At 38.6% G+C, this 12,729-nt stretch overlaps 1 protein-coding gene across 6 annotated transcripts in view; it reads left to right on the top strand.

The window, feature by feature from the left end:
- TEAD4 (TEA domain transcription factor 4) overlaps positions 1 to 12,729 on the top strand; it is a 67,218-nt gene that overhangs the window by 43,875 nt on the left and 10,614 nt on the right. For 3 of the 6 annotated variants that reach the window (NM_001001337.2, NM_001001340.2, NM_204771.1), the window contains 5 exons: positions 3,191 to 3,325; positions 4,086 to 4,129; positions 6,034 to 6,089; positions 6,902 to 7,032; positions 8,259 to 8,432. In NM_001001337.2, the coding sequence (NP_001001337.1) occupies positions 3,191 to 3,325; positions 4,086 to 4,129; positions 6,034 to 6,089; positions 6,902 to 7,032; positions 8,259 to 8,432 (540 nt within the window). Of the gene's footprint in view, positions 1 to 1,796; positions 1,836 to 3,190; positions 3,326 to 4,085; positions 4,130 to 6,033; positions 6,090 to 6,901; positions 7,033 to 8,258; positions 8,433 to 12,729 lie in introns of all 6 variants that reach the window. The other 3 variants (NM_001306152.3, NM_001001341.1, NM_001359859.1) reach the window with 3 other exon arrangements.

The following is a 12,729-nucleotide window of genomic DNA, read 5'->3' as shown; positions in this document are numbered from 1 at the left end:
TGTCCCTGGGAAAGGGTCTGAGTTAGTACAACTACTGGAAGGAAGTTGCAAAGCCACCTGGCATCTTCTCAAGTAAAATGGTACCAGCTGAACAGACTTTGCACTTTGATTAATTAAGACCTGATTTGAAGAGTCCTGGGCTTATCTTCCTTCTTATTAGAGGGAAAATGGTTGACTTCTGTCTAGCTGCATAAGTAAATCTGTGTTTTCCTTTCTATAGTCCTTGTTGTATATCATTAAGACAGCCAGGGAAGGAAGGTGCCTGCTGGCCTTCCTGATTTGATGTGGCAGTAAGCGATCTGAAGAGAAGCATATTTGCTTCCTTGATTTTCCATACTTCAGGTGACAATGAGGTTCTGGATATCTCAGTCCAGTGATGACTATTAAGTGGATAGCTGTTAGTACGTGATTCCTCTTCACTGTCTGAACAGCTTCTTACTGGGCCACATGAGGTGTGGACTGACTGCGAGTGACAATGGCACTTAGTCTTGACCAGTACTGAAGTGTATGCATCTCTGGCATGAGCAGTGATTATTTCTAACAGTTGTGAATGCGCACTACACTCCTTTCACCACCAGTTCCAGGTCCATTTTATAAACTGGTGTTGTGTCTATAATTTGCTTGTTGTGTTTTCAGGTGTTCTGATAAAGAGAAGGAGCCACAAATTACAACTAATTCAGTGCTTCTAGGTAGTGCTGCCTAAGTTTTAAGCCTGTGGTACTATTAAGTGGAGGCAAGTTAGAGGGAGCAGGAAACAACTGCCCAGGCTGTTAAAAGATTTACTGCTGCATATATATCTGTAACCTTGATTCCATTATTTGTATGTCACAGCTCTGGGATTTGGCATGATTGGAAAGCCAGGCAGATGAGCCTGTTTGTACTTAGTGTTTAAGAGCTGGCAGTCTTTTTTCTCAGGGAATGAAGGTGTCTCAGGGAGCAGCATGGAGCCATTGCTTATTCTCCTTTTACACTACCTCTAGTCATGCTGAGAGCCCTCTCAGCTGCATGCAGTGAGCTGTTCACCAGTACCAGAGTGTTCCTTTTTGCCTGCAGAGATGAGTCTGTATCACTATTTCAGCTCATTTACTTCTCTGCTTTCCCTAGTCATTTTGGTAAAGTAAGGAAGAGGAATCACAAAAGCTACTACCCTTCTTCCAATTTCAGCTGATAGCTGAGTGTTCTTCTATCACTGTTCATTTTTCATACTGAGTATACTTTTTCATATTTATATAGTAGAGATCTGAGCAGCTACATACTGACTTTTCAAAGCAATTAGTCTAATACTAATTTCTCCCACACAAATTGAGGTCTCTTGTTTAAGTGTGTACTGTGCCTATTATAGGTAGATGTGGGGAAGTAGGGTAAAAGATCAAAGAAAACTCTGTTCTCAGATGTCAGAAGTTTTCTATGTCCTGGGTAGCTAATAGATACTATACTAAAGAAAAAGAGAAATTTGTGTTTGTATTATTATTTATTCTGATGTATTTTGAGAGGAATAAAACAAAAGACAAAATCTGCAAATGTTTGGTTAAAAAAAAAAGAAAAGTTACATCTTTTCTTTTTTCTTTTAAGTGTACTGGAAACACAGATACAAATGAATACAGAACTGCTAACTGAAAAAGAACAGAGATGTCTCTAGCAAAAGCATGCTGTTTTCCAGCATTCTGTCAGGCATTTAAAAAAGCAGAAAAACAAAACAGACTTTGATAGATAAAAACTTTTCCCTTCTTAATTGCCTTATTATTATTAATCTTTCTTTAACAAATCCACAAGTAATTTTAATTCTTCTTCCCCAGAAAACTCAGGTAGACAAATATGACTTTTCCAGTGAAAAGGTAAGAAGAGAAAAATGTCCCTTTCGGCACTGATAATTGGGAAACGGTCCTCATATGTCATGAAAAAAAAAAAAAAACTGTAGAAAAGAATCCTTAGCCTTAAAATGTTGCAGGTAATCTCCAAAGTATCATTTAAACTGTAGTCTGAAAAAAAAATTCTCTTAGCTTTAGAGAAACTTAGAAATTCCGTCAGTTATTAAAATGCTTCCCTTCCATGCACTTGAATGATACTAACAAAAGTCACAGATACTGTAAAAAAAAGAGATACCTAAGTTATGCCCATTCCTACATATCATTTCATTTCAAAGTTATCATTCTCGAGCTTTTGTTTTGCTTCCTCAAAATGTTTTTGTATTACATCCACCAGTATGCCTGTGATTTGGCCTTTAGAAAACCTTAGGGGAGAGGACAGAGAGAGTGGAGGCCCAAGAGCTAGAACTTAGTGCAGTTACTAAAATAAATGAGCTTGTGACTTTGAGAATTCCTGAAGAGAACAAGAATTTCTTTCAGCAGCTTCTCCAAGCCATGAGTTCACCTCTGCCGTTGCTATTATAATTATGACGTCACAGATAAAAGCGGAGTGTCTAAAGGATAAAGATTACTTGTATGGGACTGTAGGAAGAAAGGAAGAGTATATGGAAGTACTTACGGTTGTCCATTCATTTCCTGGATTTCTTTGTAGAAGTAACGAAGAATGCTCTTTGTTTTCAACATACATTAGCTCCCTTCTTTGTTGCAACTCCACAGTCTTGCTAAAATACAAACCAGGATGTTCTTGCATATGTTCTTTCCCTAGGATTTCTTGTTTCCCCAAGGATAATCATTGTCAGGGATGATCAATTCTACCTGAGAATAACAGTCCTGAACTGAGATAGTTTTTTTATGGTGATGGTGGCAAGCTCCTTTTGTATTGACAATGAGCTTGTTTTTAGATTTTTTTATTTTATTTTATTTTATTTTATTTATTTATTTATTTATTTTGAGAATCAAAGGTCTTTCCATTAACTATCCTTACCAGTAAGTAAAACACGAATGAATTAGAGTCCTAATTTCCATGAGAAAACATGTTAGGTGTGGAGTTTAAGAACCTTCAAACAGAAAGGAGAAATGCTTAGCAGTCTCTAAACCAATGATCCCAGCATTTTAGGAAGTAAGATTAGTCACATTTGAAGGTAAAGTAATGGTTGAGAGTCCTAAGCTTTGAAGAGTTCTTAGGATATTAATTAGTGAGTCTGCTGCTCAGGTTTTCAGAGATGCTCATTCCCTACAAAGGAGCTGGTGAGAATCCATTAGACCAGGCAATATATTTATCATTATAATTGTTCTGGTTTTTCCCTTTCTACTCTTACCCATAGGACCAGACAGCTAAAGATAAAGCTATGCAGAGTATCGCTACAATGTCATCTGCCCAGATAATCTCTGCAACTGCCTTCCATAGTAAAATGGCCTTGCCAGGTCTCCCACGATCAGCCTATCCTGCTGTTTCTGGGGTAAGTGAACCAGTGTGTCAGGAGAGTTGGGCTGATGACACTTGAATCTTTGAAAGAGTATCAAGATCTGCCAAAAGGTGTTTTCTTTGTACAGTAAATGTTTAATATGGCTTCAATACTGTGTCTGATTCTTTGCTCACACTGATATAAAACAGTGGAGTTTCATTATATGCTTTTTAAAAAATGACACAAATGAGAGAACAATCACATCCTCTGGATTTTCAGTTGCCTGAAATATTTTTAGGTGTCTGTATCCTTTTCTCAGTCCATTGAAACAGTTTGGACCATTCTGACCCTTTGTCAAACTCATCATTCCCATGCTCATCCTGAGTGCTTAGATCACGAATTAATGACTCTTAGACAAAACTTTGAACACTGAGGGCCTGTCAGTATCCCTGTCCTTGGTGTTGAGTCTAGTGAGATTTGCTCAGCGTTGATTTCTCCCAAAATACTTCTGTGGAAAAAAGTGGTCCATTGAAGAGGGGGAGCATTTTTAAAGCTTTGGAGACAGAGGTGCAAGAACTCATACATGCTATTTAACATTTAAATATACTATTGTGTCATTTGCTTTTATATCACTACTATTACTGCATAGAAAACACCCTCCAAGGATTAAACTAGGAAAGAAGAAAGAGGAACTGCAGCTAAATCATATTTTTAAGTCTGAGCTTGCAGTTTCTTTCTTCAGACAGGGGCAAGTCTGGCTTTTTTTCTCTATCCTAAGAGTAATCACCTTTGCCTGTATGTCATTCTCTTGTAGTTTTGGCAAGGAGCTTTGCCAGGCCAAGCTGGATCTTCACAAGAGTGAGTATTCCTTTGTCTGAGCAGGTGTTTCCTCCATGCTTCTTGAGGAACTACATTAGCTATTTCAAGATTTTTGAAATGTTAATGTAATCCTTGTTCTTAGACAAATTCCCTGAATATGGATCTGAGACCTAAGACCCATGGCTGAAGATAAACTTAAGAGTCACAAGACATTCTTAAACAAATAAAACCCTATGTTTTCATATGGTATCTTTATTATGGATTGTACCCCTTTAACATGCCCCATGACTCAGGCAGCCTAATGTGGGTTATTTTAATGAGCTGCTGAATCTAGCAGCCTGAGGCAAGGCAGCTGCATCTCCATGCACCCAGTTACAATCAGTAAGGGAGGCTGAGCTTGTGTACCTGGTGGGCACACAAATAAACATATACATTGCACATGCATGAAGATATACACTGGCCCCCACAAAAAAACACAGACTCAGCCCTCATACAAATACAAACATCACCAACAGCCTCATTCTATATCCCTCTCTGGGTTATCTGGGTGAAGGTGTGTTAACACGCACTGTAGATCCATCCAGTATGTGGGTTTGTGCACTCTGTCCAGTAGCTATCCCTGGATCTGTTGCCTCCCTCTTTGCTGGCAGCTCCACTCTGTGCTGGTGCAGATCCCTCACACACACAGATAAACACACATACATGTGAACAAATACACACAATGAATCTCTTTGGTAGCTGGGCTTGGATATACAATCCACCCAGTAGATAGTCCTGGATCTTCACTCTTCCCCAGTTTGCCACCTACAAAGATAAACACACACAAACTTGGCTTTCAGTCACCCTCTAGACTTCACAGTCCTTATATCAGCTGACCTGTATCTCTTTGTCCCACTGAAAGTAGCCTCCTCAAGGTGCCTCATCCCTGAAGACATACAGTGGGCTCGAAGGTCATCTATTTGCTGGCTAGTCTAGCTTGATATTCAGTAGTGAGCACACTCTTAGTTGCCATAGTTTCTGACACTACAGAAACATGGCCCCTGAAATCCATAAGTTGGTCCTGTGAATGGCACTTAGACCTCCACAGGCACTACAGAGTACAGAGAGACCCTTACCCAGCGAAAATAATTAGAAACAGAATTTAATATGAAAAGAGTACAGACTGTAATGGTAATGTGTAGGACATGGCCAGACAAATGTACTAATCTTTTTATATGCAACTTGCATCTTTTATCCCTGTACTTGCCCTAAACATCTCCAAAATAAATCTTTTGCAATCCCCAATGCTCTTTCATTTTATCTCAGCGTGTCCCATACCATCTAGGCATTAGTTCCCTCAGTTTGTAAGGTAATTGATTTGTAAACCCCAGCTGACTTGTTGAGTTGGATTCATACTTAGCCAATGAGACTGGTGACGCCCTGACAGCCCTGGATTGATCAAGTCAGGGATTTTATTTCTATGACTATTACTGGGGTTCCTCCTTTGCAGTTCAAGACAAGGTGAGTTGATGGTTCTCCAGTAATGGCCCTGGATGTAGCTATGTCAGAATATTATTCAGGTCATTTTGCCTTCTGTTGTTCTGCTGTGCTACCTTAAGTGTGTGGAGACAAACATTTTATCACATAACCTAGCAAGATATGTTTCTGTGAGGAAATTTAAGAGAACATAAGGATGAGTGGCTGGAAGGGTTATGCTTTTCACTCCAGCTATGTGTTCTTGCTCTCTTCTTGTTCTGTTGCTGATGTTTGTAAGGCAGATCAGGGAACTGAAACTAATAAGCTGTCTTGTGGGGAAAAGTGGTCCATAAAGTACTGGAAACTGTTCTGGGAGAAATGAAAAGTGTTTGTTTCAATCATCTAATCTACACAAACAGTTGATTAAATGTATTTTCCTTTTCCTCTTTCCTTCTTCTCACCCTCAACTATCTTTGCATACTCTATAGTGTGAAACCTTTTACTCAACAACCCTATGCTCTACAGCCTTCACTGCCATTACCAGGTAAGTAAGAAATATAGTTACTCCTTTCAAATTATGTGTTAGCTTCAAAAATAGCTAACACTTATAAAATAAAAGTTATTTTTAGAAGTATTTTTACCTACTGAAACATTTCAGTGGATACAAAATTAATTTCACATGGTTTCCCCTTATCATCAGTTTACATCCTTATATTGAGAGAGCTTAAACAGTTTATTTAAAAAAATGTTACATTTAGTCCTGATTTTTGTTGTTTTGGGGTTTCTTTTCCTCCTGGCTCAGCATGAAAAGCAAGTTTATATGCGTCTGTTGTTCTTCCACCATGCTGCTTGCATTAGAACACTGTATTCCATCATAACAATTGCCTTTCCGATTCCTCATTAAATGGAATAATAAATCTATTTTTCTTTTCAGTTTCCCCATTTTGAGAAGTTAATTAATCATGTTAATGGTGATGCTTCATTCTCTGATACTAAGCCAACTTATTTCACTGTTCAGTTAGTGCATATCCAGGTCCTCTTAAAGTCACCTGTTTTCTGTGAAGTCAAAAACAGCTATCTTCTACATCAGTTAGTACAGATCTGACAATTGCTGTCTTAGCAGAGTGAGTCTGAAAAGCCATTTACAGCACAGGTGGGGTGAGAAACATGAATGATATTTTGCATGATGACTGAAGTTAGAAGAAAATGTTATCAGTCAGCTTTGACAACAGGTTCTTTAATGGAGAGCGATTACAACTTACCTGTTTCTAAATTTCGGTAAATCTTGTATATATGTATAAATATATGTATATATGTATAAATATATGTATATATGTATAAATCTTGTATGCTTAGGGTTTGACTCTCCCACTGGCCTCCCACCTTCATCATCAACACCAGCTTGGCAAGGACGAAGGGTTGCTAGCTCCAAACTTTGGATGTTAGAATTCTCTGCATTCTTGGAACAACAGCAAGATCAAGACACGGTAAGATACACATTTGACTTCCACTCTTCATTTATCTTTGGTATTCAGGTAGCTCTTGCTCATTGTGAACATGTGCTATATGTGTATGAAAATACTTGCTTCTTTTCTCTACTGAGAATAGAAAGCCATCTTTGGGAAACAAAGAACCCAGTTGAAACAGATCCTTTTCTGAAAGGACAGAATTGCTTACAGCAGTATAGCCAGTTATGTGCCATGTGCTTCTGGCCTCCCTTTCCAGGGTCATAAGACAGTGGTACAGTCCCTGCAGGGCTATTCTAGCTATTCTGTTCAGCCTAGAAGGATAGACCCAGAATCAAGTGATGGTTAGATCACATGGAGCCACATAATCTCTCTTGTGTGCTGAGAACTTAAATTTGCGGTCAACTGGGACAAATTTGCATCAATGTGTTTCTGTGGAACCATATATAAAATAGGAGTGAGTTGCCTGTCTCACTAAAGCCTTGTGATACTTGAGAAATACATTGCTGATGAACCAGTTATACTTCCTTTCTCTGAGACAGGAAAACTGTATTTCAGAGAAGACAGTTGCATTTGGCTGGCATCTTGCTGTGGTAATTTAGGCAGTTCTTCACAGGATAAGGAGATTTGATGTTTATTGGCTGAATGACTTGTGACAGGTAGCATTCTGCATCTCAAGTAATTCCAGACTGTTTAACAGCAGCTATATGAGGCAATGGTTTAGGAGTGAACTTAGGGGGAAAAAACCACAGTAGTGCCTCAGAAGAAGGAAGAAGCTGGATGTATTCATAAGAAATTAAAAATAGCATGTGCTCATATTAGCAGAGCTCTTTCAGTTAATATTTCTGATTTATAAGGAAGTGTTATCAAATTTTAAGAAAATTCCTGTAGTCAGGCTTTTGTTGCTGTTTCCTTCTGGATTAACGTGACAGAGCACCTACTGTCACAGTTCTGGAGTGATGTGTAGAGAAGGTACAGACCTTTCCATGTAATCATTCATACCATCTTCAGAATCCAGCCCTCCGTGCACTGTTTATGCTCTCTGCATCAATTAATAAAATAACTGCATACTTTCTGGGCTTGAAGATTTTTTATGAGCTTTTTTTTTGTCTTATGAGCTTTTTGGGTTTCTTTGGTGGGATGGACTCACCCAGTTTGCTAAAACATCAGCTTTTCTTCCATGAAAAGCTGTATGTTCAGAATATACTGAAAAATTTCCCAATCCCTTGTTTTTCATGTTCTTGCAGTATAACAAACACCTGTTTGTGCACATCGGGCAGTCAAATCCCAGCTACAGTGATCCCTACCTTGAGGCAGTGGATATCCGACAAATCTATGACAAGTTCCCTGAGAAAAAAGGGGGCCTGAAGGAGCTGTTTGAAAGGGGGCCAGCAAATGCCTTCTTCCTCGTCAAATTCTGGGTAAGGGAAGGACTCTTTGTAAGGTATCCATTTTCTATTAAGTTCTTACTTTAAAAGCAGTGGCCTAACTAGCTATTAGACAACAGCTAGAAGACCTCTCAAAGAATTCTCACTGAGCAGAAGACTGAATACAGTCACAACTCTCTTTGGGGTTCTTTCCTTAATTGCCCAAGGTCCTAATTCTGCCCTGGAGTAAGACATATCTTTCATGGTGTCATCTGTACAGTTCTTTTTGACTAGGTCCGGAGAGTTTGTTTGGTAATGGTGACTGGCAAACTCTGAATTATTTATTTATATACAAGAGAAAAATTCACAGAAAATTCTTCTTTGTGCACTTATGTTCAGTGTTGAGTAAATTCTCAGTCAAAGGCAATGGCAACATTTTTCTGTCTCTTCTCCTATCTCACTAGCTGCATGTTGTGCAAGTACAAGTGATGAAAAGGTATGCATTGACTGCAGGGACAATGATAGACAAAAGATAAGAGAGATAAATTCTGAAATTGTATTATGTTGCTGATATTTTACTGAATTTACTTCTGGTACACTGGCGGAAATCAGACTGGCAAAAACTTTCTTAATTTAGCCTGGATAGGATTTTCATGATTGAACTTAAATTTGCAAGAACTGTGCCATTGTACTTCAGCATACAAACAAAATAGTTACGATGATGACAATTATCATAGGTATTACATGGTTTAAAATAATAAGAGCTTGGGGCAGATGCAAGATAGATGGCTGAAAGAATGTGTAATAGGATTTGGAGCTTTTCACCTTGAGCTTACAGCTTACCCTTCAACCCCAGGTCAGGAGTGAGATGATGAGAAATGAGCTTCCATATCTTGTACTCTGTGCAAACTGACATTAGAAAGCCTCTTAACTGGTTTTAATTTATGTGCCTTGAGCTGTGGCTTCCCTGCTGTCTCAAGCCTAACCTTTCCAGAACTGAGTTGGAGAATGCTGGCTAGGAGTCTGCTGTTCAAAGTCTGATGAGCATTAGTTATCAGCAATTCTTGCAGACATAATTTTATTGCCCCCATATTGTGTTCTACTAAGCTTGGTCCCTAAAAGAATTAGCCTCTGTCAGAGTACTACCAGCCTGCTTGAGAAAATTGAAACAAAAATTGAAATACCAGCCCTGTTTGCCTGTGAATGGAAGATATTAGAGAGAGAGAGCAGCATCTTGCTGGGAAGGGTCTCCTTTGACAAGACTTTGTGTACTTTGTGTGTGTGTACTTTGTGTACTTGACAAGACTTTGTGTACTACTACTTTGTGTAGTAATTGCTCTACTAAGAACTGTCTGAGAAAGGAAATGGAAGTCTGATGTGACAAAAGAGGGGGAAAAGAAAGGGGGTGGCTTCTGAGAAAAGCTCCTTGGAAAAGTAGGATTTGTGATACACAGTTGCTTTGTTCTATAGTGCTCCTAAACAAATGTTCATGCCAAGGTGAAGTACACTGTCTCCTTCATGATATCACATTGAAGTGTTTTGGAAGTTTCGGGAACTAAAATAGAAGAGTTTAGAGGGAGGTGTTAGCCAGAGAGACTATAACACTTTGAATTCCTTAAGGGAAGAAAAATCATAATGAACTTGTGATCTAGTGTAACTGTGATTTTATTTATCTGAACTGACAGCATGCTGTTTTTGTGCTTGTGGGGTTGTCTTTGGGGACTTTGTTTGTCTGTTTAATAAGAGAGGTAAATGTGGCCTATGTACCATGTCATACCAACCTAAGTTGGGCTTTTAAGGATTTACATGGTGGAATGTAATTGAGGTTGTTCTCACTAGGCCCACCTAAGGTATCTGATCCCCAAAGAGTGTCAACTCACTGAAATTTGATTTTCATAAGGAGATGTGGCATAAGAGTTGAAAAATCTTTACTCCAGCGCCAGTGGTACTATGCACGATGCCTTGGGGTTCACTTCACAACTGTGATGTTTCGGGGGAATAGTTTAATATTTTGACTATCTCTATTTGTTTGTTTGTTTGTTTATTGGATGCTTTTTCATTGTTGAGTCCTGTCTGGAGTTTACATCCAGTTTTGTTGGTGGAAATACCGACAGCTGTTTATTACAAGTGAGATAAGTTTACAAGTGAAGTCACTGATTGAGTGGAAGCCACTAAGACTTGTATGAAGTAAATCATTCAGTCTTTTATTTGTTTCTCAGTGTAGGCAGTAGGCAATGAAAGCATGACTTCTGCTGTGGTGCTCTTGGAGCACTTCTATGATTCGTATTGTGTATGAAGTATGCATAGGTGCACTTACATTATTCCTGTTGTAAGATTTCACCTAGGATCTCCAGGTCAGGTCAGTATAACAGAACTACAAGAAAGAAAGGAAGGAAGGGAGGATGGGAAGAAGGGAAGGAAGGAAGGAAGGAAGGAAGGAAGGAAGGAAGGAAGGAAGAGTTTACTTCAGAAAATCTGTGCAATTTCCTTTTCACGAGGAAAGCTTTTTCTTGGAAGATTTATAATTTGACATGCTTCAAATGTTGTGGTAGTGCAGTCTTATATTTTACAAAGCTTGTGAGCCATGCCTGTAATTCACCATTCTACATTTGTCTTAGAAATCCCTGAGTTTGATGCAATAGATCTGTGTAGTGAAACTCCACCCAACAGGGGAGATCAGGTAATATAAAGCAGCAAAATCTGGAAATTCTACAAGACATTATATTGGTATTTCCAAATACAGACTTAAGTAGATTTGACCAAATGTTTTACAGATTCTGGGTAAGAGCTGTCACACTCCAACCCAGGCCAAAATAAACACTTTTAACAGATCAAGCAATGTGGTTTTAAAAAGTTTTTTGGAAGAAAACTGAATTTCAGCTGAGATTTTTATTATCTCCTTGCAGTTTTACATCTCTATATATGCCTAGGGTGTTTTACTGTTTTATTGCTTGATTGCTATACCAAGTACACTGTCCAAAGATATGTTGGATAAAATAATTGCTACACTATTGAATTTGTAGCATTGTTTTTCAAGGTGAAAGTGTTATCCAAAAGCAAACTGCTGATAGTCTTCTTGTGTGGGTAGGTAAATACTTGGAGGTTTCTCTGAGACATGAAGATATGATTTCCCAGAGGTTCTGAATTTGTGTTTGCATCTGGCAAAGACATAAAAAAAAAAGCATCAAGACATTGAATAAGTTATTTTTATATGTATATAGTTCTAGGCTTCAAGAACCTGAGTTAGGAAACCGCTGGTATTGCACTAAGCAGTGAATATTCCAGATAATCTGCTGTGCACTGGAAGTTTAACTCCAAACACCAGGTGTTTTGTTTGTTTGTTTGTTTTTGTTTTGTTGTTGTTTTGTTTGTTTCTTTGTTATTAACATTATATAAAAGGTAGTGTGCTGGAGAAAGAGTTTGCATTTATTCATTGGTGCAGTAAATTATTTATACAACAGCTAACAGCTGTTAATTAATTTGAAACATAAACAGTGTTTGTAATTCTGCCTTGATTTTGGCTTTAGGAGCCTGATAAAATGAACTAACTCTTGGACTTGGACTGGCAGGTTGTGTATGACATGTCCATGACATATCTTCATGTTCCAAGTGCATTCTAGCACGTGACAATGAATATGAGACATTCCAACACACAGACTGTGGCTGCTCTGCTCTTTTCCAATGTAATATTATCTTTGCCACCTGTTACTTGTTTCTCCCCATGAACTCCTCCTAAATGCATCGTTATTAATAGTTTGAGGAAGAGCTGCTTTCAGGACTTTGCATGTTACTAGAATGGTGCACTTGCACTTTAGAGCTTTCAGAAGTTGTGAAACTCTGGCTAGAAGATACATGGAAAATGAAACAAACAAGTTAGAGACTGACAATACTTTTACCAAAACAGATATCAGTAGATGAGTGTTATCAGTGGAATTGCCTAGAAGGCTTTTCTGCCAGTGATGAATACATGTAATAGCTTCTCAGCAGTGATAGGCAAGGTGAATATGTTAAATTAGTGACTGGTTTCTCTCCATTAAATGAACTATACTGTTGTAGAAGGGGCTGGACGTGTGGGCCGGAGATATGTCCTGCACTTGTCTTCTCTCTCATCCCAAGTAAATCCAGTCAGGTTATAGAGTCATAGGATCATAGAATTGCTCAGGTTGGAGAAGACCTTAAAGATCGTGAAGTCCAACTGCAACCCAACCATGCTATCCTAACTCTAACAACACTCCCCTAAATCATGTCCCTGAGCACCACATCCAAACAGTTTTTAAACACGTTCAGGGATGGAGATTCAAACACCTCCCTGGGGAGCCTATTCCAGTCCTTAACAACCCTTTCTGTAAAG

The sequence above is a fragment of the Gallus gallus genome, chromosome 1, assembly GCF_016699485.2.
Source record: "Gallus gallus isolate bGalGal1 chromosome 1, bGalGal1.mat.broiler.GRCg7b, whole genome shotgun sequence".
In the NCBI taxonomy this organism is placed as follows: domain Eukaryota; kingdom Metazoa; phylum Chordata; class Aves; order Galliformes; family Phasianidae; genus Gallus; species Gallus gallus.
This window is presented reverse-complemented; position numbering and strand designations above follow the sequence as displayed.